Source organism: Elephas maximus, chromosome 4 (genome assembly GCF_024166365.1).
Source record: "Elephas maximus indicus isolate mEleMax1 chromosome 4, mEleMax1 primary haplotype, whole genome shotgun sequence".
Lineage (NCBI taxonomy): Eukaryota > Metazoa > Chordata > Mammalia > Proboscidea > Elephantidae > Elephas > Elephas maximus.
Window position 1 is genome coordinate 71,620,060 of NC_064822.1, and position 25,855 is coordinate 71,645,914.

The 25,855-nt window shown below is 41.1% G+C and overlaps 1 protein-coding gene across 1 annotated transcript in view; it reads left to right on the forward strand.

The window, feature by feature from the left end:
- FAM234B (family with sequence similarity 234 member B) overlaps positions 1–25,855 on the forward strand; it is a 61,640-nt gene that overhangs the window by 13,151 nt on the left and 22,634 nt on the right. Inside the window, exons 2-10 of the mRNA XM_049882516.1 lie at positions 7,001–7,399; positions 9,739–9,837; positions 13,782–13,970; positions 15,613–15,743; positions 19,566–19,713; positions 20,081–20,222; positions 21,229–21,372; positions 21,546–21,627; positions 22,864–23,019. Coding sequence (XP_049738473.1) covers positions 7,001–7,399; positions 9,739–9,837; positions 13,782–13,970; positions 15,613–15,743; positions 19,566–19,713; positions 20,081–20,222; positions 21,229–21,372; positions 21,546–21,627; positions 22,864–23,019 — 1,490 coding nt within the window. The remainder of the gene's footprint in view (positions 1–7,000; positions 7,400–9,738; positions 9,838–13,781; positions 13,971–15,612; positions 15,744–19,565; positions 19,714–20,080; positions 20,223–21,228; positions 21,373–21,545; positions 21,628–22,863; positions 23,020–25,855) is intronic.

The following is a 25,855-nucleotide window of genomic DNA, read 5'->3' on the forward strand; positions in this document are numbered from 1 at the left end:
TGATGGGATATCGATGTTTATGTGTTCCATTTCATTTTTGAGGATTTTCAGTTTTCCTAGACTCATACTTTGTACATTCTACTTCCTGATTATTAATGGATGTTTGCAGCTGTTTCTTCTCATTTTGAATCATGCCATATCAGCAAATGAAGGTCCTGAAAGTTTGACTCCATCCTTGTCCTTAAGGTCAACTTTGAGGAGGCATCTCTTCCCCAATCCTCTTTTGAGTGCCTTGAAACCTGAGGGGCTCATCTTCTGGCACTATATCAGGCAATGTTCTGCTGTTATTCATAAGGTTTTCATCATCTAATTCTTTTCAGAAGTAGACTGCTGGCCCCTTCTTCCTAGTCTTAGTCTGGAAGCTCAGTTGAAACTTGTCAGCCGTGGGTGACCCTGCTGGTATTTAAATAGCTTCCAGCATCACAGCAACATGCAAGCCCCCACAGAACGACAAACTAACAGCCGCGTGGGAGTGTTGACAATATACACAGCATAATGTTTTTTTAATGTACGCCAATTCAGCAATTTCTCCATGTACAATTCAATGACATTGATTACATTCTTTGACTTGTGCTACCTTTCTTACCTTCCTTTTCTGAGTTGTCCTCCCCGAATAACATTAACTTCCCCCTAACTTTCCTGTCTAATCTTTTGAGTTGCTATTGTCAGTTTGGTCCCATATAGATAGTTCTTAAAAGAACACAGTACTCAAGGCAGATAGTCTTTACTAGTTAAGCTCAACTATTGCTTGGTTTTAAGAAGACTTTAAGGGGGTATTTTTGGTTTAAAGTTTAAAGATTATCTCAGGGCAGTAGTTCAAGGGGTTCATCCAGCATCCATGGCTCCAGTAAATCTGGGTTCCATGAGAATTTGAAATTCTGTTCTACATTTTTGTCCCTTTCATCGGGATACTTCTGTAGAACCTTTGGATCAAAATGTTCAGTAGTGGTGGGATGCCTCCTTTCTGATTATTAAAATAAAATAAATCTCAGTTCAGCAATCCCACTCCTGGGAATATATCTTAGAGAAGTAAGAGTTGTCACATGAATAGATATATGTATACCCATATTTATTGCAGTATTATTCACAACAGCAAAAAGATGGAAACATCCTAAGTACCTATCAACAGATTAATGGATAAACAAATTATGGTACATACACACAATGAAATACTATGCAATGATAAAGAACAGTGATGAATCCGTAAAATGTCTCACAACATGGATGAATCTGAAGGACGTTATGCTGAGTAAAATAAATCAATGACAAAAAGACAAATATTATATGAGACCATTATTATAAAACCCAAGAAAAGGTTTTATAAACAGAAAAAAAAGTCTTTGATGGTTTTGAGCAAAGGGAGGGGTGGAGAAGGAAAGTCACTAACTAGATAGTAGATAAGTGTTAACTTTGGGGAAGGGAAAGACAACACAAAATATAGGGGAAGTCAGCACAACTTGACCTGGGCAAAGTCATAGAAGCTTCCTAGATACATTCAAACACCTTGAGGGACTGAGTTACTGGGGCTGAGGGCTGGGGACCATGGTCTCGGGGAACATCTAGGTCAGTTGGCAAAACATAATTCATAAAGAATATGTTCTACCTCCTACTTTGGTGAATAGCATCTGGGGTTTTAAAAGCTTGCCAGCGACCATCTAAGATACATCTATTGGTCCCATCCTGTCCAGAGCAAAGGAGAATGAAGAAAACCAAAGACAAAAGGAAAATATTAGTCCAAATGACTAGTGGACCATATTAACCACAGCCTCCACCAACCTGAGCCCAGAAGAACTAGATGGTACCCAGCTACCACCACCCACCACTTGGTACGATAGAGGGTACCGGACAGAGCAGGAGAAAAATGTAGAACAAAATTCAAATTTACCAAAAAAGAGTTACTGGCTTGACAAAGACTGGGGGAACCCCTGAGATTATGGCCCCAGACATCTTGTTAACTCAGAACTGAAGCCACTCCGAAAGTCACCCTTTCAACCAAAGATTAGATAGGTTTATAAAACAAACAATAACATGTGAAAAATGTGCTTCATAGTTCAATCAAGTATACAAGACTAAATGAGCAACACTAACCCAAAAGCAGAGAGGAGAAGGCAGGAAGGGACAGGAAAACCAGGGTGAATGGACACAGAATCTAGGGTGTAAAGGGAAAGATGTGGAGGGACTCTTCTGATTCTTGATCATATTTAATTGGAACAGTTGTTTTTCAGTTAGCTATTGGCTGACATTTGGAGCACAGGATGCAGTTAGGGGCATGAGCTGGGCCCGTTGGGAGATAGAATTTAATCTAGCCTTATTAACTCAGATCCCTTTCCCACCAGGACTCTTCTATGTGGACGTCTCTATCCTGGCTAGCTGGCTATCTGTTTGTCACCTTAGAGTGCTGATTTAACATTTACTTCTCTTTGGTTGTTGTGGCAGTTAAAATTTATTGCTCCTCAGCTCCAAATTCGCCTTCATTGCCTGATCTGTGAAAATGGATCTGGGCCCTTTAAATACTAAGTTGGTTTTTCATAAATTTGTTTGTCCCTCAGCCCTAGTGTACCTTTTAGAGTCCTCTTTTCATCTTTGTATTTACACTTCTATCATTGCTTAAAGAGCGCTGGTTAAAGCGATCGACTGCTAAATGAAGTGTCAATAGTTTGAAACTACCAGTGGCTCTGAGGGAGAAAGCTATCGCAGTCTGCTTCCGTAGAGATTTATAGCCCTGGAAACCCTGTGGGGTCGCTTTGAGTCAGAATTGACTTGATGGCAGTGGGTTTGGTTTTGGTTTGGTATCATTGCTTAATAATTTTTTTATATTAAATTTTCCTTCCTTGAATTACTGTCTAGTTTCTGTCTCCTGATTGGACCTGGATTGATAAAACTGTCAAAAATCAATCTGTTGCCCCTGGGTGGTGCAAATGGCCTGCACTTGGTTGGTAACCAAAAGGTTGGTGGTTCGAACCCATCCAGGGGCGCCGCAGAAGGAATAGGCCTGGCGACCTGCTTCTATAAAGATTACAGCCAAGAAAACCCTGAGGAGCATTTCTACCCTGTAATGCACCGGGTCCCAAAGTCATAAACCAACAACAAAAACAAAAGCAACAAAAAAAATCAACGTCTTCAGAAAGGATTGCCCCTGTACTTAGTTACTTTTTTACCCTGCTACTTTTTTTTTTTTTTTTTTTTACACTGATAGCCTGCTTCTTGCAAAGATACGAGCCTGTGCTTCTTCTCATTCGTCAGTCTTACTTCCCCTTCTATTCTGTAATGTTGGTGGAGCTCATTGGTGCTCTGTGATCCCAGAATTTGTCTTTTCAAGGAAGTGGTGAGTGATCTGACTATATATTTTTAGAGTATAAATTATTGGTTAAGAGTATGATTGCCTGGCTTTGAATCTTGGCTTTTCCTCTCACAAGTTCTATGATCTTAGGCAACTTATTTTTCTATGTTTAGGTTTTTTTGTTGATAAAATAGGATAATAATAATGCCTAACTTTATGGGGTTATTGTGAGGATTAAATGTGAAATGCTCGGACCAGTACCTGAGACATAGTAGGCAGTCAGCAAATTCCCAGTTATTATTGTCATCATCATCACTAATTCTGTGACCTCGTTCATTGCTAGAGATCTGTAGAAATACGTATCTGCTCCTACTGTGCCTCCTCGATTTGATATAAAGTTCACTTGAATTTAGCAACAGTTTTTCACAAATTGTGGTTTGGGAATCTGGCTGTTTTCCTATTTTTAAAAATTTATCTTTTTTCATTTTGATTTTCCTGGTTTTGGGGAAGAGAGAATGACAGAAATGCCTTCTTTGCCACTATTAACGAGCAGCATATCATTTCTTTAAAAGGACAAATTCAGCAGCAGCTTTGTTTTTCACAGAATACGTGGGAATTATTTTTATAGACTCATTAAAGATTTTACAAGTTTCTGTAGCATATGCAGCCAAGTTTTCTTTCTACCTGCCGGGGATAGTGTATGACATAACTAAAATGCATTTCTTTTAAATTGTTTTTGTTAGCCAGAATTTTATTAATGATTTCACTTTGCAATGTAGTGTTTCAGGCTGATATATTTATTGCAAGTTAGAATTTAGTAGGGGTTGATGTTAAATTTTTCACTTGATGCTAAAAATTCAATTGTGCAATTATAGGATAGGAGGAGTGTGTGTTGGAAATGCTTGGGAGTTTTAGTTGAGTCACTTGTATGTGACTGCCAAGAAAGCTACTAAGAGCTTAGGTTACAGTAATTGAATTGCAGTGTACTGTCTGTAACAAGGGAGGACGCAGTTCTGTCCTCCACTGCCCTGGCCAGACTGTACCCCGGGGGTTGTATCCAGTTCCCAGTACCATACTTGAAAAAGCAGTGACATATCACGTTGTATCCAGAGGAGGGTGACCAGGATGGGGAGGACACCAGCAACAGTGTTTCTTCTGATAATGAATTGAGAGAGGTGGAGATATTTAACTTGGAGATGAGAAGACTGGGTGGGAGAGTTAGGAGATACAGTCCAAGAGTAATGGCAATGATAATTATAGTGGTAAGAATAACAATACTAGTAATAATAATAGAAGCTAAAATTTATTGAAAGCATGCACATATTACCTTATTTAATCCTCATAACAATCCTATGAGATAAGAAGAATTATTATCCCATTTCATAGAGAAATAGACACTCAATAAAATTAAGAAATTTAATTGAAGTCACATAGTTGATAAGAAGTAAAGCCAAGATTTGACTCTGTTTGTGTGGTTGTAAGACCTGAGCTCTTAAGTACCATATTATATGTCTCTTATGGTTAGTGTCTTCAAGTATTTAATGGATTTATATGTGGAAGAAGGTATCTCAGAAATTAAAACTAGGACAGATAGTTGACAAGTGCCCAGAAATAGATTTTTGAATCAGCGTAAGAAATTGCTTTCTAGATTGGAAGGGAGTGGACATAATACTGGTTATATTCACTTGTACACGGCATGACTGCTTGGTGGGTGTTTGTAAGGAGTTGCAGTTTTGGAATAGGGGTGGGGTAGACTATGTGAACCTCAAAGTCTCTTCTAACCCTGAGGTTTGGAGATGCTGTGTATGTTTTCTTCTTTGTCAGGTGTTTTCTTTTTTGCTAGAAAAAATAATCATTTTACAAACCTACCCAACAGCTCTGCAGGAGAAAGACCTGGCAATCTGCTCCTATAAAGATTACAGCCAATAAAACCCTGTGGGACACTTCTAGTCTGTCATATGGGGTTGCTATGAGTTGAAATCAGCCTAACAACAACATGGTTCTGTTTCCTATATGTTTACATATAGAAAGCTATCTGGGATGGTTAGGGAATAGTGTGCCCTGATTGATAACGATAATTTGGTTTATAGAGTAGATATATAAATTGTAAGAGATTAACTTGAGCCTTTATTGACCCTATGGCATCTCCCGGAAATACTACTTTGAATTAAGCTTTTAATACTCAGTTTATTTATTTATTTACTGTAATTTGTGCCTTTAAAAATCAATTCCGTGTTTATTGGAAAAAAATTAGTAGCTCTCAATGTGAAAATGGTAGAAATTTCTAGTTAATAGAATGCCAGATTACTCAGTATTGTCTGTGTTTTTTTGCAGAGTACTTAATGTTATAAAATAATTTTGTGGGATGTTTATTTTAAAAAATTTAACAAACACTTATCGACCAAACATCAGCATATACTGTAAAGATTTTAGTTTCCCACATTTGGTCTCCACAAAGTGTTTTTTTTACTGTATATCATGAATTGTGCAAACTGAGATATATAACATATAAAATGACGTTACCAAGATCACAGGGACCCAGAGACAGAGATTAGCATCAATAATTCTTTTTAATTAGGTGGATTATATTGCCTTTTTAAAATTTCCTTATAACAAAAAGTTTGATAATAGAGTTTACATTAGTTTACTAGGTAATTCCCCCCAAACAGAAACCTTTCGTTGGTTTTTACTTGGCTACAAAATGAAATAAAGGCCCTTGGTAGTGAGGGCCAAGAGTAGCTTGGGAGGAGGGTGCTTAAGCCTTCCTGTAATTTCTACCTCTCAGCCACCCCAAGTAAACACAGTCTAAGTAAAAACAGGGTGCTGGCTGTTCAAACCAGCTGCAAGGCAAGTCGTTTACTTCTGTCTTCCTGTTCTGTTGCCAACACTCCCAGAATACCTGCTCAGAATAGCATTTTTTTTTTTTAGAGGTAAACAGTGTTTACTGAAGATCTGGTGCAAAGGGATTAGAATATAGGAAGATTCTCAGAAGTGGGTTTTCAGTAAAACGTCTCCAGATGACATTTAGTGTTTTAGCTTTCTAAGTTGTTTGCATAGAAACAATTGAGAAGCCACACATATTGGGTCTTGAAAAGCAGCGTACAGGGAAGAATTATTCTAAAAGTTTACCAGGAAAGATTAGGATATCAGAGATCTAAGAGAATCTATGGAAACCCTGGTGACGTAGTGATTAAGTGCTACGGCTGCTAACCAAGAGGTCGGCAGTTCGAATCTGCCAGGCGCTGCTTGGAAACTGGGGCAGTTCTACTCTGTCCTATAGGGTCGCTATGGGTCGGAACCGACTTGACGGCAGTGGGTTTGGTTTTTGGTTTAAGAGAGTCTATGGAACTATGTTTTTCATGGAACTATGTATATTAGCTATACGGGAAGTTAATATAAGAGCCATGGCCTTTTTCATTTGTGCGAGTCAAACAAATCAAGAGGTGTTTTTGTTTTGGTGTAGCTAGAAGATATTTGCTAATTTCTCTGTCTCCTTTTCATGATCCTTAAACTCACGAAGGCACATAATTCTAGGACACTGTAATATTCTTTTTCCCCATTCTCCACACTTTGCTGGCATCTGTTTTAGCAATAGCCACCCAGGTCCACACTTGATGTAACCTAGAGTTTTTGTTTTCTATGTGTTCACCGTTACCATGTATTTATTTGGGGAGGGCTTCTCCGTCCTAGTTTTCCTTGACAGATTTTCTGTCTTTTCAGGGAAGAAGAGCCCAGACTTAGGGGAGTATGATCCCCTCACACAGGCTGACAGTGATGAGAGTGAAGACGACCTGGTGCTTAACTTGCAGCAGAAGAATGGAGGGGTCAGGAATGGGAAGAGTCCTCTGGGAGAAGCCCCAGAGCTCGACTCTGATGCTGAGGCTGCAGGGGCTGCTAAACCACATCTTGCAGAAGTCACCACAGAGGGGTACCCCTCGGAGCCCCTTGGAGACATGGAGCAGAAGGCGACCTCTTCCATTGTGTCTTATGTGCGCACATCTGTCTTTCTGCTAACTCTGGTGATCTCAATGATCCTGGTGCTTGTATGTGCTTTCCTGATCCCGTGTCCCCCTAGAGATCTGCACAGCACTTGGAGCCGCCACTTGGGCCCGCAGGGAGGTGAGTCGTAGGATTTCCAGCCCTACTTCTGTAAAACTTAATGGTATATCTGATTACTTTGAAATTCTATTCCAAGTCTTAAAAAATTAATGCATGCCATTCAGCGTTTCCCTCTCTGAGTATAGAAATGGTTAGGAGGGTCAGATTCGAAATCAAACAAAAGAATGGAAAGATACATATCGAAAGCATGGGAACACTGCTGTGTCTCTGTCGGCATGGGTCTTAATTAGAGGCAGAGAGGGCAGGGCGTTGATCTGCTGGTTTCCTGCTGTGGTGCCAGTAATGTATCAGGGCCGTGCAAAGCTGTTGGAAGGGATATTTATGGAGAAAAGTAGGGCCCAAGGCTGGACAGACCAGAGGCGAGTGCTGTGGTAGGACCCTCAGGCATTCATGGTTTATAGAAACCTGACCTTTTAAATGAAATTATTTTTAAATAACTTCATGTAAAAGAGGGCTGCTATCTTTTCTGTCTTGCTACTAGTAGGTAGGGTGGTTGTGCCCAAGTAATTCCAGCTATTTTGTCTCATCATGGAGCAGATTAAATCAGCTTGCACTGGGTCAGGGGTGGGGATGACATCTAAACTGTCAGTGCCGAGTATCCCTGCCTCTTGTAGACTGGATCAGGCTATTCCCAGGCCCCTGGCATCACCTGGATCTGCAAATATTTTGTCTTTGATACTTGTCAGATCCCAGTTGAATTAGCTTCTCATGAGTTCTGTGTTCTTGTCTTTAGTTTCTCTTAAGGCAAAACTGAGTAGATGTGACTTATGATATGTTCCTCCCAAATAGAATAGCTCTCTCTCCCTTCCTTTCTTTGATTTTTCTAAATAAGCACATGTAATATTTGTATACCGCATGAAGACTAGTAATAAATTGTTCGTGTGTCCGCCACCTACCTTAAGAAAGAGAACATCCCAAAGAACTTTCAAGTCCCTGTGCGTGCCTCCTGACCATATCCTCCTCTGTCTGCCAAAGGTTCACACAGTCCTGAGTCTTGTGTTGGTTGTTCCTTTACTCTTTAAAGTTTTACCATACAGATATGTGTCCCAAAATAATATCTTCTTTCATTTTGTCTGGTCTTGTAGTCATGTAGTCTTCTGTGACTTGCTTTTTTGTTCAAAATTATTTTTTAAACGTTTTTAAGATTCATTTATGTTGATGGATCGTAACTGGAGCTTCTTCATTTTCACTACTATCTAAAATTTCAGGGTTTGTGTATCCCATGATTTATTTATCCCTTTTACTGTTGATGAACATTTAGGTAACTTCTTGTTCTTTTTTTTAATTTAAATAATAATGCTGCTAAGGACATTCTTGTACGTGTTTCCTGATGTGATGTATAGGAATTTGTCTAGGGTATAAACCTAGGAGCGAAGATGCTGAACCATAGGGTGTGTGCATCTTCAATCTTAGTAGTTTATGTTATTTCCTAAAGCTGTAACAGTTCAGACTTCCACTAGCAGTGTGTGAGTTCTCTCCAGATTTGCCAGGCATCCTCTGACTCCGTGCTGCTGGGGGCGGAAGGGTGGCAGGCGGTGCTGGATAAGACTTCATTACTGCCAACTGGGAGTAGAAGTCCACTTCCCACTGGCCTCTACTGGCATCACCCTTGCAGGGAGGGGGAGGCGTGCCTCATTACCTCTGGGTGGGGGTAGAAGTGTAGGCTTCCCCTGTGTGTTTGTTGTGGGGGGGCCTCACTATTGTTGGACAGGAAAGTCCTCTGACACCACTGTAGATGTGGGGGGGCACCTTGTTACAGCTGACTGTGAGCGGAGGTCTCAGCTCCCACTTAGCCTTTGCTGTGGGGCTAGGGGTGAGGCTGTGGTGTTTAGTTGGAGTAGAGCAGTTATTATCTAAAGTTCCTCTCTGGCCAGGCTTCCCCTTCCCTGGTCCTTTAGCTACAGAGAGTCAGCTTTTCCTGGGTTTTTAAAAAAAAATCGGAGCTTGTTGGCATTTCTGGGTTGCCAGCTTCTCCAGCACCCTGTCTGGGATATATGAAACAAAGAGAAAACCAGGAAGCTCATCACTGTGCCGTTCCTCAGATCCCAGAGTCTCTAGCTGGTCTGCCTTCTTCTCTCCACCTTGCAGTCTTGTTTCTTTTATATGTAAATATATATGTGTGTATACATTACACACGCTCATATATACAATAAATAAAGGGATTTTTAGCCCTACTTAGTAGGAGGCATTGGGAGAAGTATGTAGGAACTGAAAGTCTGCCTGGTTTTTATGGAGGTGCTGGCGGTACCACGTGTCCATTCCCTTTCTAACCTGGCAGCAGAGAACTGATTTGTGGTAACTTGCTAAGGACCTTTTTGTTTTTTTTGTGTATGTATCAGGTGGGGACCTGTCTCCACTGGAATTGGCTGATGTGAATGGAGATGGCCTGCGTGATGTACTTCTCTCCTTTGTTCCGTCAAGGAATGAGAGTGCAATAGGTAAGAGACATGTCTTTTAGAAGCTGCAATGTTGTTGTTGTTTTTGTGTGCTGTCGAGTCAATTCTGACTCATAGCGACCCTACAGGACAGAGCAGAGCTGCCGCAAATAGTGTCCTAGGCTGTAATTTTTATGGGAGCACATTGCCAGGTCTTTTCTCCCACAGAGCCACTGGTGGGTTCCAACCACGGACCTTTTGGCTAGCAGCTGAGCACTTTAACTGTTGTGCCACCAGTATTCCTTGGAGGCTGTTACAGAAGAAGTTTATTGATTGGCTGGGCTGTCAGCTAAGATATAGCATCAGAGTTGTCTCCTGAGGGGCACCGTAGAAGAGGGTCTACAGTGAATAGAAGAAGTTCCCATGATCTGTCACACATGATGACTGTTACCAGAAAATTCTGGCCCATCAGTGAAGCTCAGAATCATAGCGAGTTATAACTGGGAGGAGTTCTTAGTGATCCTTCGTGAAGGACAGTTCTCAGTGAAGAAACTGAGATGCAGGGAGGTGTTGACTTACCTACACTCCAGCAGTGAATAAGCATTAGTTCTTAGGTTTCCTGAGTTTTCTTCAATTTTCTGTTGACTTTTAAATAATAAATGCTGACTCTATCTTACCTTCGCACCCTCTGGCAGAAAACTTTTGTTCACATACTTTACGTGTCTTTACACACATCACACAAACGTCTTGGCTGGATGTCTTCTGTTCACGCCTCCAGATCTGCTCTCTCCTGCTCTCTGCTTTGGTAGGCTGACCTGTATGGATTATATCAGCATGTTCCCTTGCCTACTGGCTTCCAGTTGGGTTTGGCCAATGGGGAGCACCAGCAAGGAATTAGAGGGAGGGAAATGAGGAGAGGGGTCGCCTCAGGATGGCTACAGCCCTCACCACAGGCCATAGCTCCTCTTAAGGTGATCCTCTTACATGACTTTCTTTTCCTGGATTCCTGTAATTGCTTCCTCCCCTTGTCCCTTTGGACCAAGGAGTGGCGACAGTTCTGAGGGACTATACTATCTTGTGTAGTTTCCCTATACCTTGACCACATCTTTGTAAATAGTCTCTTTATTAAACCTTTCACAACTTACTTGGTTGAGTGTGCGGTTTCCCAGGACCTTGACTGTAATACATAGCGACTGAAAAAAAAAGAGTTCCATTTTCAGCATAGGTACACAGGGGTGTTTGGTATATCCTATAGCCTCTTGTCTTAGTCATCTAGTACTGCTGTAACAGAAATACCACAAGTAGATGGCTTTAACAGAGAGAAATTTATTCTCTCACAGTCTGGCAGGCTAGAAGTCCAAATTCATGGTGCCAATTCCAGGGGGAAGGCTCTCTCTCTCTTTCTGCTCTGGGGGAAGGTCCTTGTCATCAATCTTTCCCAGTCGAGGAGCAGGGACCCAGAGTCCGAAGGACGCGCTTTGCTTATGGCGCTGCTTTCTTGGTGGTATGAGGTCCCCCTGTCTCTCTGCTTGCTTCTCTCTTTTATATCGGAAAAGAGATTGGTTTAAGACAAAATCTAGTCTTGTAGATTGAGTCCTGCTTCATTAACATAACTGCCACTAATCCCATCTCATTAACATCGTAGAGATAGGGTTTACGATACGTAGGAAAATCACATCAGGTGACAAAATGGTAGATAGTCACACAATGCTGGGAATCATAAAAAAACCTAGCCAAATTGATACACATATATTTGGGGGACACAATTCAATCCATGACACACCAATTAAAGTGGATTAGAACTGCAGTCTGAAAACTGATACAGAAACTCTAAAAATGCCCTGTTATTAGCTACTGTCAAGTGGCCCCCTGACTCATGGTGACCCCATGTGTTACAGAGTAGAACTCCTCCATAGGATTTTCTTGGCTGTAATCTTTATGGAAGCAGTTTGCCAGGCCTTTCTTCTGCAGAGCTGCTGGATGAATTTGAACCATCACCGTTTAGGTTAGCAACCTATTGCAGAACACTTGTGCCATCCAGGCTCGTAAAGATGCCCCACTAACTACTTTTTAATCATTCAGACCCTGAAATGAACAGCTCGGTATGCTTTAGGGAATTCTAAACCACATGCCTCTCTGATGTTAATAGAAATTATAAGAATTATAAGGGTTATGTGATATTTAGAAGCAGCTGAGCAGAGATTTGTTACAGATCAGGAAATTGATTTTCATATGGTTGAACCCTAATTACATTTTTTTCTTGCCTGTAACTCATTAGCCTTTGAATTAAAAGTTTCCCTCATTCACTTTTTTTTTAGAGGTGTTTTTAGTCATTTGGTATTTCACAGAACTCATAATGGCAAAAATGTAGGTTGGACACAACGTGGACCAGCCTATTTGACCACAGATTATAAAATAGTAAAGCTAGCATATAGTTCTTTCTATGTGTTATTCACTGTTGTAAGTACATGACGTATATGAACAAATTTGTCCCTTAGCAGAATCCTATGAGGTAGACTAATATTATTCCCCTTTTATGGATGAGAAAACTGAGACATAGTGAGGTGAAGGAACATGCCCAAAGTCTCACAGCTGGTAAATGGTAGAGCTGGGGTACAAACCCTGGGAGCCTGACTCGGGGGTTCATGTTCTTACCCCTTTTCCCAAACTGATGTTCCCATAACCCCAACTAGTGGGTTCACAGATCGGTGCCATAGAGCATAAGAGGGGCTGAGTTTTTTTTATTTGCTTGTGATTTGTCCATCAATGCATTCAGCAACTATGTATTGAATACCTGCTGTGTGTTAGGCACTGTGCTAGGTGCTGGTTATATAGTGCTGAACAAAACGAGCATGGTCCGAGTCTGTAGGGGTCATGGTATAGTGGGGAAGGGATAGCCCATCATCGCCCTGAGAAAATTGCTTAGAGAAGTGAAACAGAGTTAGTAAGGTCCTCAAGTAAGAACAAAAGTACAGTGTATTTATCGTAGCATCCTTGGAAAGTCTGGAAATTAACATTTATTACTACAGTTTGTCAGTGCTTGGCAATGAGGTCTTGGACAGAGAGCCACAGTTTGTCACTTGTTTTTAGGTTGTATATTTAATTAGTAATACTGAGGAACAGGTAGCATGGAGTGTTACAACTTATGTTTGTTTGTCTGTATTTGTTGTTGACAGAAGCAGAAAGTATGTGAGATGGGCCAGTATCCCTATCTTGAAAGTGACTGTAAAACTGGCAAGACAGAGTTATTATTCTAATAGTTTAAGTGACATAAAAGATTATTTACTAAATAGGTGAGTTACTGAAATCATTTACTAACTATGCTTGGGCCTAGGTGTTACGTTTACCCAAAGTACTCTTTCCTGACTGGGACCATATCAGCTGATTACATGGGACTCTAGACCAGGAAGACCTGCTGATCTGTGCTACATGTAATCTTCAGGTTTACTTCAATTTTTTTTTTTTCTTCCTGCTTTCGGGGAGCATTTTCTAGGGATTATTAGAATTCTGGTATTTTGCTCCTTGTTCAACACATATACTAGGTCAGTCTCACTTTTCCGAGTATACCTTTGCCTCCTGGTTTTTTCGTTTTCAGCAACTGCTTTTCCATATTCTTTATTTCGCTCTTGTCTTTTATTCAGCAGATAATTGGTTGTTATGTGTCAGGCACTTTGCAAGGTATTGAGGATATAGTAATTAACGAGACAGCCCTTTATCCTCAAGGGTAGAACTATTTAGTGGGGGCTGAGGTGACAGACATATAAACAAATGTGTTGTGAAAAGCAACGGAGTACACCAGGCAGCATGAAGACTGTCTGTAGCATCTTGTCTTACATGAGACATGTGTTGAGCAGATCTGACGGACGCTGTTTTCAGACCTTGTGGTCAGAAGTACAGAAGGGTGACTGCCTTACCACCATTTGCTTTTGGTTTTCTGGCCTCCTGTTCCTCTCTGCCTCTTTTTTCTTTGCTTCCTTTGCTTTCTTATCTCTCTTTTGTGCTTTTAGGTGTCTCCAGGCCAACAGCTATTCTTGTGTGCCTTTCGGGGATGAATGGCAGCACACTCTGGTCCAGTCCCCTCCCAGAGGAGGCCCGGGATATTACATGTTTGGATCTGATGCCAGGAAGCTTGGCTGCAACCATCTGCCTTGTGACAGGGACCCGTAAGATGCTCAGTGCATTCAACGCGACATCAGGTAAAGATCATTTGCCAGGAAAGATCTCTGCTCCAGTGAGCCATAATCGTAGATTAGATCCATCCAGTGTGGAAGGGACTTCACCACCCTTACTTGGTAGAAAGTCTGATTTACCTTCTGGAAGGTAGATATTAAAAAGGAAATAAGAGAAAGGGTTTTGATAGATTGAGTAAATAGATCCATGATTCAACCTGTTTGAAAATAGAATGAGGCTCAACTGAGTTATGGAAACGGAAACAACCCTGAGGCCTTTGGTTTGTAATCTCCTAAGTGTTCCTTGTACAAAGACAGCTGAGCTTTGTCTTCAGACTTGGTGTACATGGGGCCCACGGGTAAACTTGGACATAACTACTTAAAAATCTGTCAGTGGAAAAACTAAGGTTTGTTGAGACACGTTGATTTGCCTTTTTATCTTCTTACTACCTTCAGACATATATATCAAAAGGAATGTAAAAGGATCAAATATAATGATGGCTCCTTACAGAATCATAAGTATACTTCCAATATGCTTGTTAAAAAAATAGCACCTTGGACCATGGGCTCCAGTGAAGTCGAATAAATAATAACTTACTAGTTTTTGAAGTAGGAGTTCAGTAGTGGGGTGCTTCTGAGTAAAAGAATTTTGCATGTGAAATAACTCTATAACTGAAGTTATCTTGAAAACTGCCTGCGACTTCTCTGATGCTTACTTATGTAAATATGTGGTACAAGGACTGAGAGTTGGTCTTCTGGTTGGCTGCCCTTGATTATTAGTTACAATAACCTCTAACAGGTTAGTTCCCCTGACCTAGACAAATTTGCTGTTCTTTCTTGAAGAGTCTTTAGCACCTTTATCTTTTCTAAAAAAAAAATCTAGATGTGAGGATTTTAGCTCACACCCAGTCTTAGTTATCTATTGCTGCTATAGCAGAAATACCACAAGCGAGTGACTTTTAACAAGGAGAAATTTATTCTCTCGTAATTTAGGAGGCTGGAAGTCCAAATTCAGGGCACCAGCTCTAGGGGAAGGCTTTCTGTCTCTGTAGGCTCTGGGGAAGGTCCTTATCTCCTTTCAACATCTGTAGGTCCACATTCCTTGGAGATCTCCATGTGTCTTGGCATCAATCTTCACCTAGGTCTAGGAGGTTCTCAGTGTAGGGACCCCGAGTCCAAAGGATGCACTATGCTCCCAGCTCTCCTTTCTTGGTGATAGTGAGATCCCTGCCCTCTCTGCTTGCTTCTCTCTCCTTATTATCTCTTGTAAGGTAAAAGGTGTGCCCCAAGCAAGGGTGTAACTTAAGTAAGGGCGTGACTCAAAATATGCCCCATACCGATCCTGCCTTATTAACATATAGAGATCAGGATTTATAACGCATCACAAAATGGAAGATAATTGTATCAGATCACAAAATGGAGGACAACCACACAATACTGGGAATCATGGCCAAGCCAAGTTGAGATATATTTTTGGGAGACACAAATCCATGACACAGCCCTGTACCCTTCCTTTCCAGTAAGATAAAATTAAAGGAAAAAAGTAAGTAGGAGTTACTGTCTGTTGTTCAGCCCGCCCAGTTATTCTTTCTTGAGCAGAGAAAGTTCCATCTGCCTTTTCCAGAGGCAGAAAGCCATAACTGTGATCAGCTTGTTTGTCCTTCCCTAGGGAAAACCATTTGGACTTTAAACCCAAAGTACTTGTCCAATGGTACGTTGGCTGCCCCAGTCGTGGTGCTCCCAGACTTGAATGAAGATGGCATTAGAGATCTTGTGGTTCTGGCCATTGGAGAATTGCAGGTATGATCTACACTAAATGATTCTTGTTTTTTATGGGGAATGTTTCAGTTTTAGTTATCTCAATTCCTAGTGTTACTGTTATAAACGGGGCTTGAAGCTTTCTTTTTACTAGGGCTTAGGTTTAAATAAACTCTTTTTGTGAGAGTCAGTGAATAAATTATCATTACGAGCCCATTTTTCCTGGCAGTCACGTGGTTTCATTAACTGTGGTATCTATTAGCTTTGGAACCAGATAGATCTGTCTTTGAATTTTGCCTCAACCACTTTGTAGCTTTGAGGCCTTGGTAAGTCCTGTAACTTATCCAAGCTCTGCCTTCTTTGTATGCAAAATGAGAATGTTAATATCTACTTGCAGGATTGTTTAGATAATTAGAGCTAATATATTTCAAGTGCTTAAAATAGTGCCTACTCTTTACCTTGTAAATGTATTGTTCATTTTTTTATAGATATTTAAATTCCATTTCAACCATAAAATAATAGGATAGACTTATAGAAAGTTCATAAAATATTTACAGGAAAAAAATCTAAGTCAAATAAGTTATAACAACAACAACCAAAGAAAGGAGGGTTGTAGTATATGCTCTGATAACATAAACTTTGTGTCCATTGCGCTGGGACAAGTTATTCCGTGCACAGATAATAGTCTTTCCCCCAAATCACAGGAAAGAATAAACTGATGAACAGAATTATCTCAATTTTAATTTTTTATTCAATAAGCTTTTCTCAGAGCTTTTGTTAGAGCTTCTCTAAGACTTTTTCTCAGACCTTCCTAGTGCTAGTCTGCCAGGAAGTGCTTGTGGACAAGAGAATTAAACAATTGGCAAAGAATATTCATGGAAAAATGTGGATACAGATAATTTTGTCTCATATGATAGCTTTTTAAAATTTTAATAGATCTTGTGTTTGCTTTTGTGATTCTCGTATTGCATATATGGAGTAGAGTTATGAATTCTGCAAGTAAAGTATTTAGCATGGAATGAAATCTGTCAATATGTTATGGTTTTCTGCCAGGAGTACCATAAATTCAAAGTGTTCCACCAATTACACGCTTGGAGGAGCAAACTTAGTACGCTAGGCAATAACTTGTGTATCTACTTTAAGGTGAGAAGAAAGGAGGTAATGAACTAAATTTCTGAAGCCTGTTCAGCTTTAAGGGTACTTTCTGTTAGTTTTCTTCAGCTAGCCAGTTGGTCTCAGTGAGCCTGAACCAAAACTTCAGGAGTTACCCTCACAATGTTTATTTATCCCAACCATTGGGAAAATTTCAATTATTACTTCTAGCAGGAGTGATCTGCAAAGGTCCCAAAGGGAAAATTATGGAGAGTTTCTTCTTGATGGAATTACGGTCAGCAGAGGCATAGCAAGACATTGAAAAATTTTATATATCCTCAACAAGTTTAAAAATCTTGGTCTTAATGCCCCAGCTGGCTTCTTACTAGCCAGTAGGTTTTGACAGGATAGCAGAACGGCCTTTGGGATCCTCCATAATGAGCAGGCCTCTGTTAGAGGAATTGACTTTCTGTCTGCTCCTACTCTGTGCAGTTTTTTGTTGTTGTTCTCTACCCAGTGTATTACTCAGCTTGCCATTCAGACTTTACTCATTTGCATAGTCATGTCCAGATATGGAATAGTCTCCATTCTGCCTGAAGAGTGATAAAAAAGTACTAGAAAAATCTTGGGGAGGTGATGGGTTTAGAGCAGTAGCTTCATCTTTATGCTGATCTCTTTTGACCTTTGTGTAGTAACAAAGAACCCAAGGAACCTGTTTAAGTTACGGCATGGAAGTTTCTGTCTTCACAAGGAAACATATTAGGTTTCTGACTTGGGCATTCTTAGATTGGGTTTAGAGCGAGTGGGATTAGAAGAACTGAGCTGGTCTAGAACATTAGTGTAAAGGGACTTAGAAAGCCATGTGGTTAAACCTCTCACACCGTGTTGTAGTCTCAGATACAGCATTCCAGACACATTGACACCTACACTCTTCTGAGCACTTGGACTGATGGGAATATCATTAATTTGTGAGACAGTCCATTTCATTTTTGGAAAACTCTAGAAAACTGTCGTATTGATGAGAAATCTGATTTCTTGTTGCTTCCATTTATTGTTCCAGCTTTAGACCCGTGGAGCTACTCAGTGAACCCAGTCCCTTTTCTGTATGAAAGCCCCTTAGCCATTACCTGTCCTCTAAACTGGCTACTCTCAAGGTTAAATATCCGCAATTTCTTAAACTGTTCTTCAAGCAACGTGAAGTTCATACACCTCTCTTTCTTGTTTGTTTTTTACTTTGCTTTTCACTTTGTCTGCCTCTCTCTTAAATTGTGGCATCCAGATCTGAAAACAGTATTCTATTTGTAGGATAATCAGTTATATCAATAATAATGAAATTATTGCCTCTTTTGATATAGATACTGTTTCTGTTTATGCAGCTGAAGATTGCACTAGCCTTTCTAGATTCACTTTTGTTTATAATCATTTAAGCCATCAACATGTTTTTTTTTTTTTTTTTATATAAACGGTCCCTATTCGGAGGTACAAAGTATTTTAAATGTAAATGAAGGACTTTACATTTTTCTGTTAAATTTTATCTTGTGAATTTTGACCCATCTTCCAGCCTTCTTGTCTTTTGAGTTTATCATACAGCATATTAATTATCCCTCTCAGTTTTGTGATAAGCTCGAATCCTATTCGTTTAAGCCATTGGAAAAATGTTTTATAGGATTGGGGCAATAGCAGAGTGCTGTGGCATTCCACTGAAAACCTTTCTCTGGGTTGGCATGGACCCTGTAAGCATCTATCTCCAGGTATATCACAAACCACATTTGTTTATCTTGTCCATAAGAAAAATCATGATAAACTTTATCAAAAGCTTTACCAAGATCAAGATATCAATACAATCCTTTTATTTCCCAACTAGTAACTCTATAGGAACCCTGGTGGTACCATGGTTAAAGCACTCAGCTGCTAACCGAAAGGTCAGTGGTTTAAAACCACCAACCACTCTGAGGGAGAAAGATGCAGCAGTCTGCTTCTGTAAGATTACAATCTTGAAACCCAGTGGGGCAGTTCTGCTCTGTCCTGGAGGGTCACTATGAGTTGGAATTGACAGGTTTTGTTTCGTTTTTGTCTTTTTTTTTTAGTGACTCTGACTCCAAAAGAAAATCCTGTAGAGCAAATATCAGCAAACTGTAAATCCAGTCTGCTGCTTGTTTTTGTAACTAAAGTTTTATTGGAATACAGCCATGCCATTCATGTGTGTATTATCTATGGCTGCTTTCATGGTACAGTGGCAGAGTAGTTGTGGCAGAGACCATCTGGCTGGCAGAGCCTAAAATATTTACATCTTGCCCTTCACAGAAAAATTTTACCAGCCCCTGCTTGACATAAGGTTCATAGCAGCTGGGCCAGACATCTAATGTTACGGGAGAGCACTGCCTAGGTTTATTCTAGTTGGGACCAAATATTACTGGACATTTCTGGGTATAGGAGTATGGACCTGGGGATCAGCTGGGCCTACTTAGCTTTAGATTAGAATTTTGTACCTCAGGACACTGTTCGGTCAGCAACAGATTTGCTTCAGAGAAAGTGCCTGAGCTACCATAAGGTTGTTCTTTGCGCATTACCTAATAAGAGAATGGAACATTTGCCTCACTTTCTCTCTTCCTGGGAGATAAAGAGAGGCAGCTTTGGCTTTGTGTTTTTCCAGTTTTCAGAAGTGTTTCTGAACCCTTTGCTGATGAGGAGGTAGTGACTATCTGAAGAAACTATTTGATCAGGAAATGATAGGGTTTCCATTGACTTGAACCCCTTCTTTCACTTTTTCAGCCAGATCTGTGCTTTCTGCTGGTGTCTGGCCGGACAGGGAGTCTTGTGGGCCGACCTGTGAAGTACAACATCGTGGGAGTGGGGAATCTGATTGGTCCTCAGGTTTACGTCACCACAAATGGGGCTGTCTACATCCTATTTGGCTTTGGTAAGAAGCAAGGCTAGTTTTTGGTACTGCTCCTCATTAGTGTGTATGATAAGTCTCCCTTGTGAGACAGGGTGAAAGCTCAGGAATTGCTGATACCAGCCCTTTCATTAGCTCCTATTGCAGGGGCCTTTCATCCTCCCCACCTGTTGCAGATTATTAACTCTGCTTTCCCTTGATCCCTCCTCCAAGGAGAAGAATCTTTGTCTAGCACCTGGTAACCACTTTCCTACTCATTCCATGTTGGACCAGTCAGGGTGGGCTCTGTCAGACCCAGTTGATCAGGCTCCATGTCTCCTGCTCAGACTCTCACTGTAGGATACTTCTATTAAGTTCACCTTCTCAGTGTTGGTTCTTGTTGTGGTGCTAGGCAATATCCAAGCTGTCGCCCTGCGGGACATTTTTGTTCAGGCTCAAAATCGAGACAGCTCACCACCTTCCCTGCAACTTGAAGAGCCAGAATGGGAGAAGCGAAGATCCATCAACCTGTCCGAGCTCATTGACATTTACAGGTAGGACAGTCGTCTGTCCTCAGTCATAGTGATATCATGGAGCCTCTAAGTTCGGTTGGGCTGGCGAATGTGTGGGCAGAGGTTTGAGGGGAAAACAGTGCCAGCCTTATGTACCATCTTCTGATCTGGCTAACGTTAGCAAGAAGTTTTCTTATCTTGGTAACATAATGTGTTGATATTCATGTGTGGTGACCACACTGTGTGATCACTTTGCGCACAGGTTGCAAAAGAGGGATATTTTTTTAGGCTTCCAAGTGAGTGGGGAGAATGTAGCTGGGAAACCTTGAGATAGATTTATTTAAAATACCTGTTTGTAAACTTGTGCTGAAGTGTCTGTCCTAATCTTTTCTTGTGTTTTTGCCTTAGTTAAGGCATCATTTTGGCAGAAGCAAGGGTAGCATCCATGAATCTTATTTTTCATTCTTATTTATTTCTTAACTAAAACCACGTAGTTTGCTATGTGCAGTGGATTTTACCCATTTAAACCTAGGCCTGGGCAATAATTGTCTGTTCTTTCCTACCAGAAGCTTCAAATCATTTTCTAGCAATATGTTTCTGTGAATTGGACAGATATTGAGTAGAGTGGTCCCAGTTGTACAGAGAAAGAAATAATTTGATAAAGGGTAACCACAAGTGGCTGTCTAAGCATAATGACAGTTCGAAGCCTCCTGTGTTGTGCTTGTGGCTTAGATCTCATCTGCCTCCCCTGCTTTATTGTTGGCTCTGTTCGTTTTCCCATCGTACCCAGTGGGAGAGGATTGGCACCACAGTGCTCCTCCTGGGTTTCTTTTGAACTTGCAGGCAATTCGCTAGGGATCCTTGGTTTCTAAGACTCAGGGAAGTGAGGTTCAACTGGAAGGACAGAATTCCCCCACTTAATAAGATGATGATGAGAAATACATACACGAGTATATACAGACAAGCACACTGAGAGAAAAAGCAAAAACAAATAGATCAGAATCCCATCCAGGTAAGAGACTAACTGTGGGGGTCTTGTTTGATCCAGTGATGGCGTTGAGCTACTCCAGATGGTGAAGGCACCAGATTCCAACTGCAGCGATCTCCTGATTACAACCAGACAAGGCCTTGTCCTGCTTCGGGGACAAGATCTTATACCTTACTGGACGTTGAGCTTTCCAGGCCTGCGCAGGTTGGCAGCGTGCTCCTTCTCGTGTCTGCTGTTTGATCTCCTTTCCATGTTTCAAAACTCCTTAGAATAATTGTTTGATATCTGGGACTGATACAAGAGAAGGAAGGGGAAGAGTTCCTTGTTTTCCAATTTTCTTATTAACTATTAATTGCTTACTTTGCCCTCATTTGCAGCCAGCCTACTCCTGGGTATTTCACTGATGATCAGACCTTAGACTTCTTTCTGCAAACTGAGGATGGAGTTGGGCTGAAAAAGGTAAAACTTTGGGACTCAAGGCAGTCGGAACGTGTGTAAAGTGTAAACTTTGTTTCCAGCCCTTTTCCAGGTGCTCGGAGGAATAGAAAGAACTTAAAACATGGTCCTTTCCTTCAAAGAACTCAGTGTCTAGCTGGATGGATAACTTAGTGCTAAGTTATATTCTCTTGGAAGCTTTTGTAGGCTAATCTCCTTCTCATGCAGGAGTTCCTTTTTTGAGATCAGTAACTTACAGTTAGGCCTTCTAAAATTCCTGGGTGGAGAAAGGGAGGTATAAATAAATGAAATACTTCAGTCCAGATATGTTGCCTAGTATTTCAGAGAAGGCAGGATATCTGTGGTAGCTAGAGTTGTTGTGGAAGACTTTATAAAGGTGGGAAATGTGAGTGGAACCTTTAAAGTTGAGTTGTATTTATAGGAAGAAGCGGTGGAAGGAAAGGCATACCAGGCAAGGAACACCAGGAGTGGAGACTCGGAGACAGAAATTGTGTGGCATTTCCAAGCAAAGCGAATAATTTTCATTGGCATCCTTAGGAGGATTAAGGGAGAGGGTATATACATTGGTTAAGGCTAACAGCTGAGATGCTGAGGGTTTTAGACCTGGGTTGTAATCCTGGCTCTACTGCTTACTGGTGACCTTGAGCAAATGACATAATCTTTCTAAGCCTCAGTTTTGGCATCTATAAAAGATGGGTAACAATATCACCTACCTTCATAGGGCTATTGTGGCAGTTAAATGAAATAATGCATATGTATTATAGGATGTAATTTTTTAATGTGGTGTTACTAGACTTCCAGTCTCCCCAAGACTGCCAGAGGGAATCTTGAATTGGTAGTCTGTTTTTGCCTCTCTGCTCATTCAGAAGAGTTTGTCTCTGCCAAGTTGAACCCAAGGCATTTTGTGATGCAGAGTCTGAGCCTCCATTTTGTCATCTGTTAAACAAGAGGTTGGCTGGATGATTTACCATGACTCCTTCCCACTCTAGAATTCTACAGTTCTTTAAACTCTATTAAATGGGAAAAACAGCTGTAGAAATTTGGTCCTGGTCTTTAGCCGTTACTTAATGATCTCTGAGCACCCAATTGGCTTATATCTAAGAAGTTCAGACTGTTAATATATGTATTATTTTAATATCTGTGTTTGTTTCTGTTTTATTTTGTTGTGTGTTTGTGTTGTTGGCCTGCTACTTTTCTGAGGACTGACTATGCCCACTCTCTGTGTCTTTTCTTTTGCAGATGATGGTGGTGGATGGTTACTCTGGCTCTGTTACTTGGAGTTACAGCGTTCCATGTCACATGAAAGAAACACCAACCACCTCGGCACTCACTTCAGACCAGAAGTCTGTCTTCCTCTTTTGGGCTGAAGGGCTATCAACTGTACCTCCCAAGCCTGTGAGTGAGCCTGGAAAGAGCCTTTTCTCATTTTGTCAGATGGCAGCTGCTCTGCAGCCTGACCTGGGCCTGGGGATGTTATTTGACTAGCTATGCTTTCAAGTGGTTATGGGTAGAAGCAAAACAGCATTTGCACGGGAAAAGCAGGAGTCTTGCTTCCTCCTGAGCTATGCCTACAGACCTTTGGATTTCAGCCAAGCTATGGGAAAGTTGTTAGCAGGCCCTAACTACTGACTACCCTGGATACCCACAGTGGGAGGCTCGATAAAGAATTAGCAGTCCTTTCAAGATACTAGGTCTGTATTTACAGTTGTTGAAGAGAAGAAGTAATTATGGGTGGTCCATAATAGGCAGGGAAAGTTTCTCAGGAGGGGCAGGCTGACCTTTGAGGTACATTAACTGAGACTGTAGAAATGGATGTGGGGATGGGCAGAGCAGTTGGGGAGGGATGTTGAATAGGCTAAAGTAGAGAGGTCAGCTGGGGGAAGGATGAGAGAGAAGGTCTGATACATAGAATGAAGCAGATTTTAGAAAGTCTTAAATCCTGGTGGTGTAGTGTTTAAGTGCTACATCTGCTGACGAAAAGGTCGGCAGTTCAAGTCCACCAGGTGCTCCTTGGAAACTCCTTGGGGAAGCTCTACCCTGTCCTGTAGGGTTGCTATGAGTCAGAATTGACTCGACAGTAATGGGTATTTTTTTTTCTTTGGTTAAGTGCTATACTGAAGTATTTTAATGGAGTCAATGAGGCAGGGTGCCCAGGGAGTTTTTAGTAATACCCACCCTGATTTAATTAAATTAAAAAAAAACTGATCCAGCACCTACTATGTGCCAGACACTGTGTTCTCTGTAGGGATTTAAAGATAAGCTGAAAAAGTCCTAGTCCTCTAGAAAAGACAGTTGATACACACATGATGGAGGAACCCCGATACAGGAGGAGTCCTGAAATCATTGACAATCATGTGCTTTTGGACAAATTATTTAACTTTTCTGAGTCTCATGTTCTTTATCCATTATATGAGGACATTAAGATACTCCCTCATTTTAAGGATCAGATTTATTTAAAATTTAGATTATAGTCCAAACTCTGATATGCCCTAATAGTGTGACCACGGGCAATTTACCTAACATTTTAACTTCCTGGTTTCCTCATATACTAAAATGAGGGGATGGGACTAGATGACTCTCAAATGTAAACTTCTATAAGTAATTACAAAAAAAAAAAAAAAGGCATGTGACAAATGCTATATAATGGAGGTACGAATAAGTTTAAATGGAAGCAAAAAAGAAGAGAGGGATTAATTTTGCCTTGGGTTATTAGGGGGCCCTTCATAAAAGGTGGCATTCAAGTTGGGGCGTAAGGACAGGAAGGAATTTAATGTGTGGAAATGTGGTATAGAGGATGGCTAGACTGTGTAAAGGAGAAATAATGAGATTGGCAGAAGTTAGATGAGCAGAGTGAAGCATGGGGTGGGCGAATAAATAAATGTAGAAGACTAGAAAAGGCAGATGCTGCTGAAGTGGTTTAAGAGCTTAATTTTCATGCTGAGGAACTTGGACTCCATTCTATATGAAGTGAGGAAGGAGTTTGGCTATTTTCTTGTCATGTTGTCTGAGTCAGAGATCTGTCCCCTCATACTTGGAATTCTAAGGGTGTCTGGAGAACTACCCTCTTCTGCTTTGTGGGCATGTGGTAGGAGTGAGGTTGCAAACTTCCTGCCTATGTTTCTCCTCACTTAGCAGACTACTACTTCTTCCCATGCTAAGAATTTGGAAGCAGTGGTGATATTCAGCCCTCAGGGATTTTATTTCCTTCACTAGGATAGACCCAAGATGATGCCAGAGGAGGTGAGATACTTGGGGAGCTTAGGAGAGCAGCCATCCACTAAGTGGTATGGGATTATTTTATTTATTTACTTTTTGTAAATTTTTTTTTTTTAATTGTACTTTAGATGAAGGTTTACAGAACAAACTAGTTTCTCATCAGTTAGTACACACATTGTTCTATGACATTGGTTAACAACCCCACGACATGTCAACACTCTCCCTTCTCAACCCTGGGTTCCCTATTACCAGCTTTCCTGCTCCCTCCTGCCTTTTGGTCCCTGCCCCAGGGCTGGTGTGCCCCTTTGGTCGTTTTGTTCCCTGGGCCTGTTCAATCTTTGGCTGAAGAGGGAATCTCAGAGGTGATCTCATTACTGAGCTGAAAGGGCGTCCAGGGGCCATACTCTCAGGGTTTCTCCAGTCTCTGTCAGGCCAACAAGTCTGGTCTTTCTTTTTGAGTTGGAATTTTGTTCTACATTTTTCTCCACCTCTGTCCAGGGCCCTCTATTGTGATCCCTGTCAGAGAAGTCAGTGGTGGTAGCCAGGCACCATCCAGTTTTACTGGACTCAGTCTGGTGGAGGCTGTGGTAGATGTGGTCCATCAGTCCTTTGGACTAATCTTTCCCTTGTATCTTTAGTTTTCTTCATTCTTCCTTTCCTCCGAAGGGGTGAGACCAGTGGAGTATCCTAGTTGGCCACTCACAGGTGTTTAAGACCTCAGACACTACTCACCAAAGTAGAAGGCAGAACATATGTTTATAAACTGTGTTATACCAGTTGAGCTAGGTGTTCCCTGAGACCATGGTTCCCACAGTCATCAGCCCAGCAGTTTGGTCCTGGAGTTTGGATGTGTCTATGGAGCTACCACGACCTTGCCTTGTACAGGTTGCACTGGCTTCCCTAGTATTGTGCACTGTCTTACCCTTCACCAAAGTTTCCACTTATCTATTGTCTATTTAGTGTTTTTCCATCCCCACCTCTCCCCTCCCTGCTAACCATCAAAGATTGTTTCTTT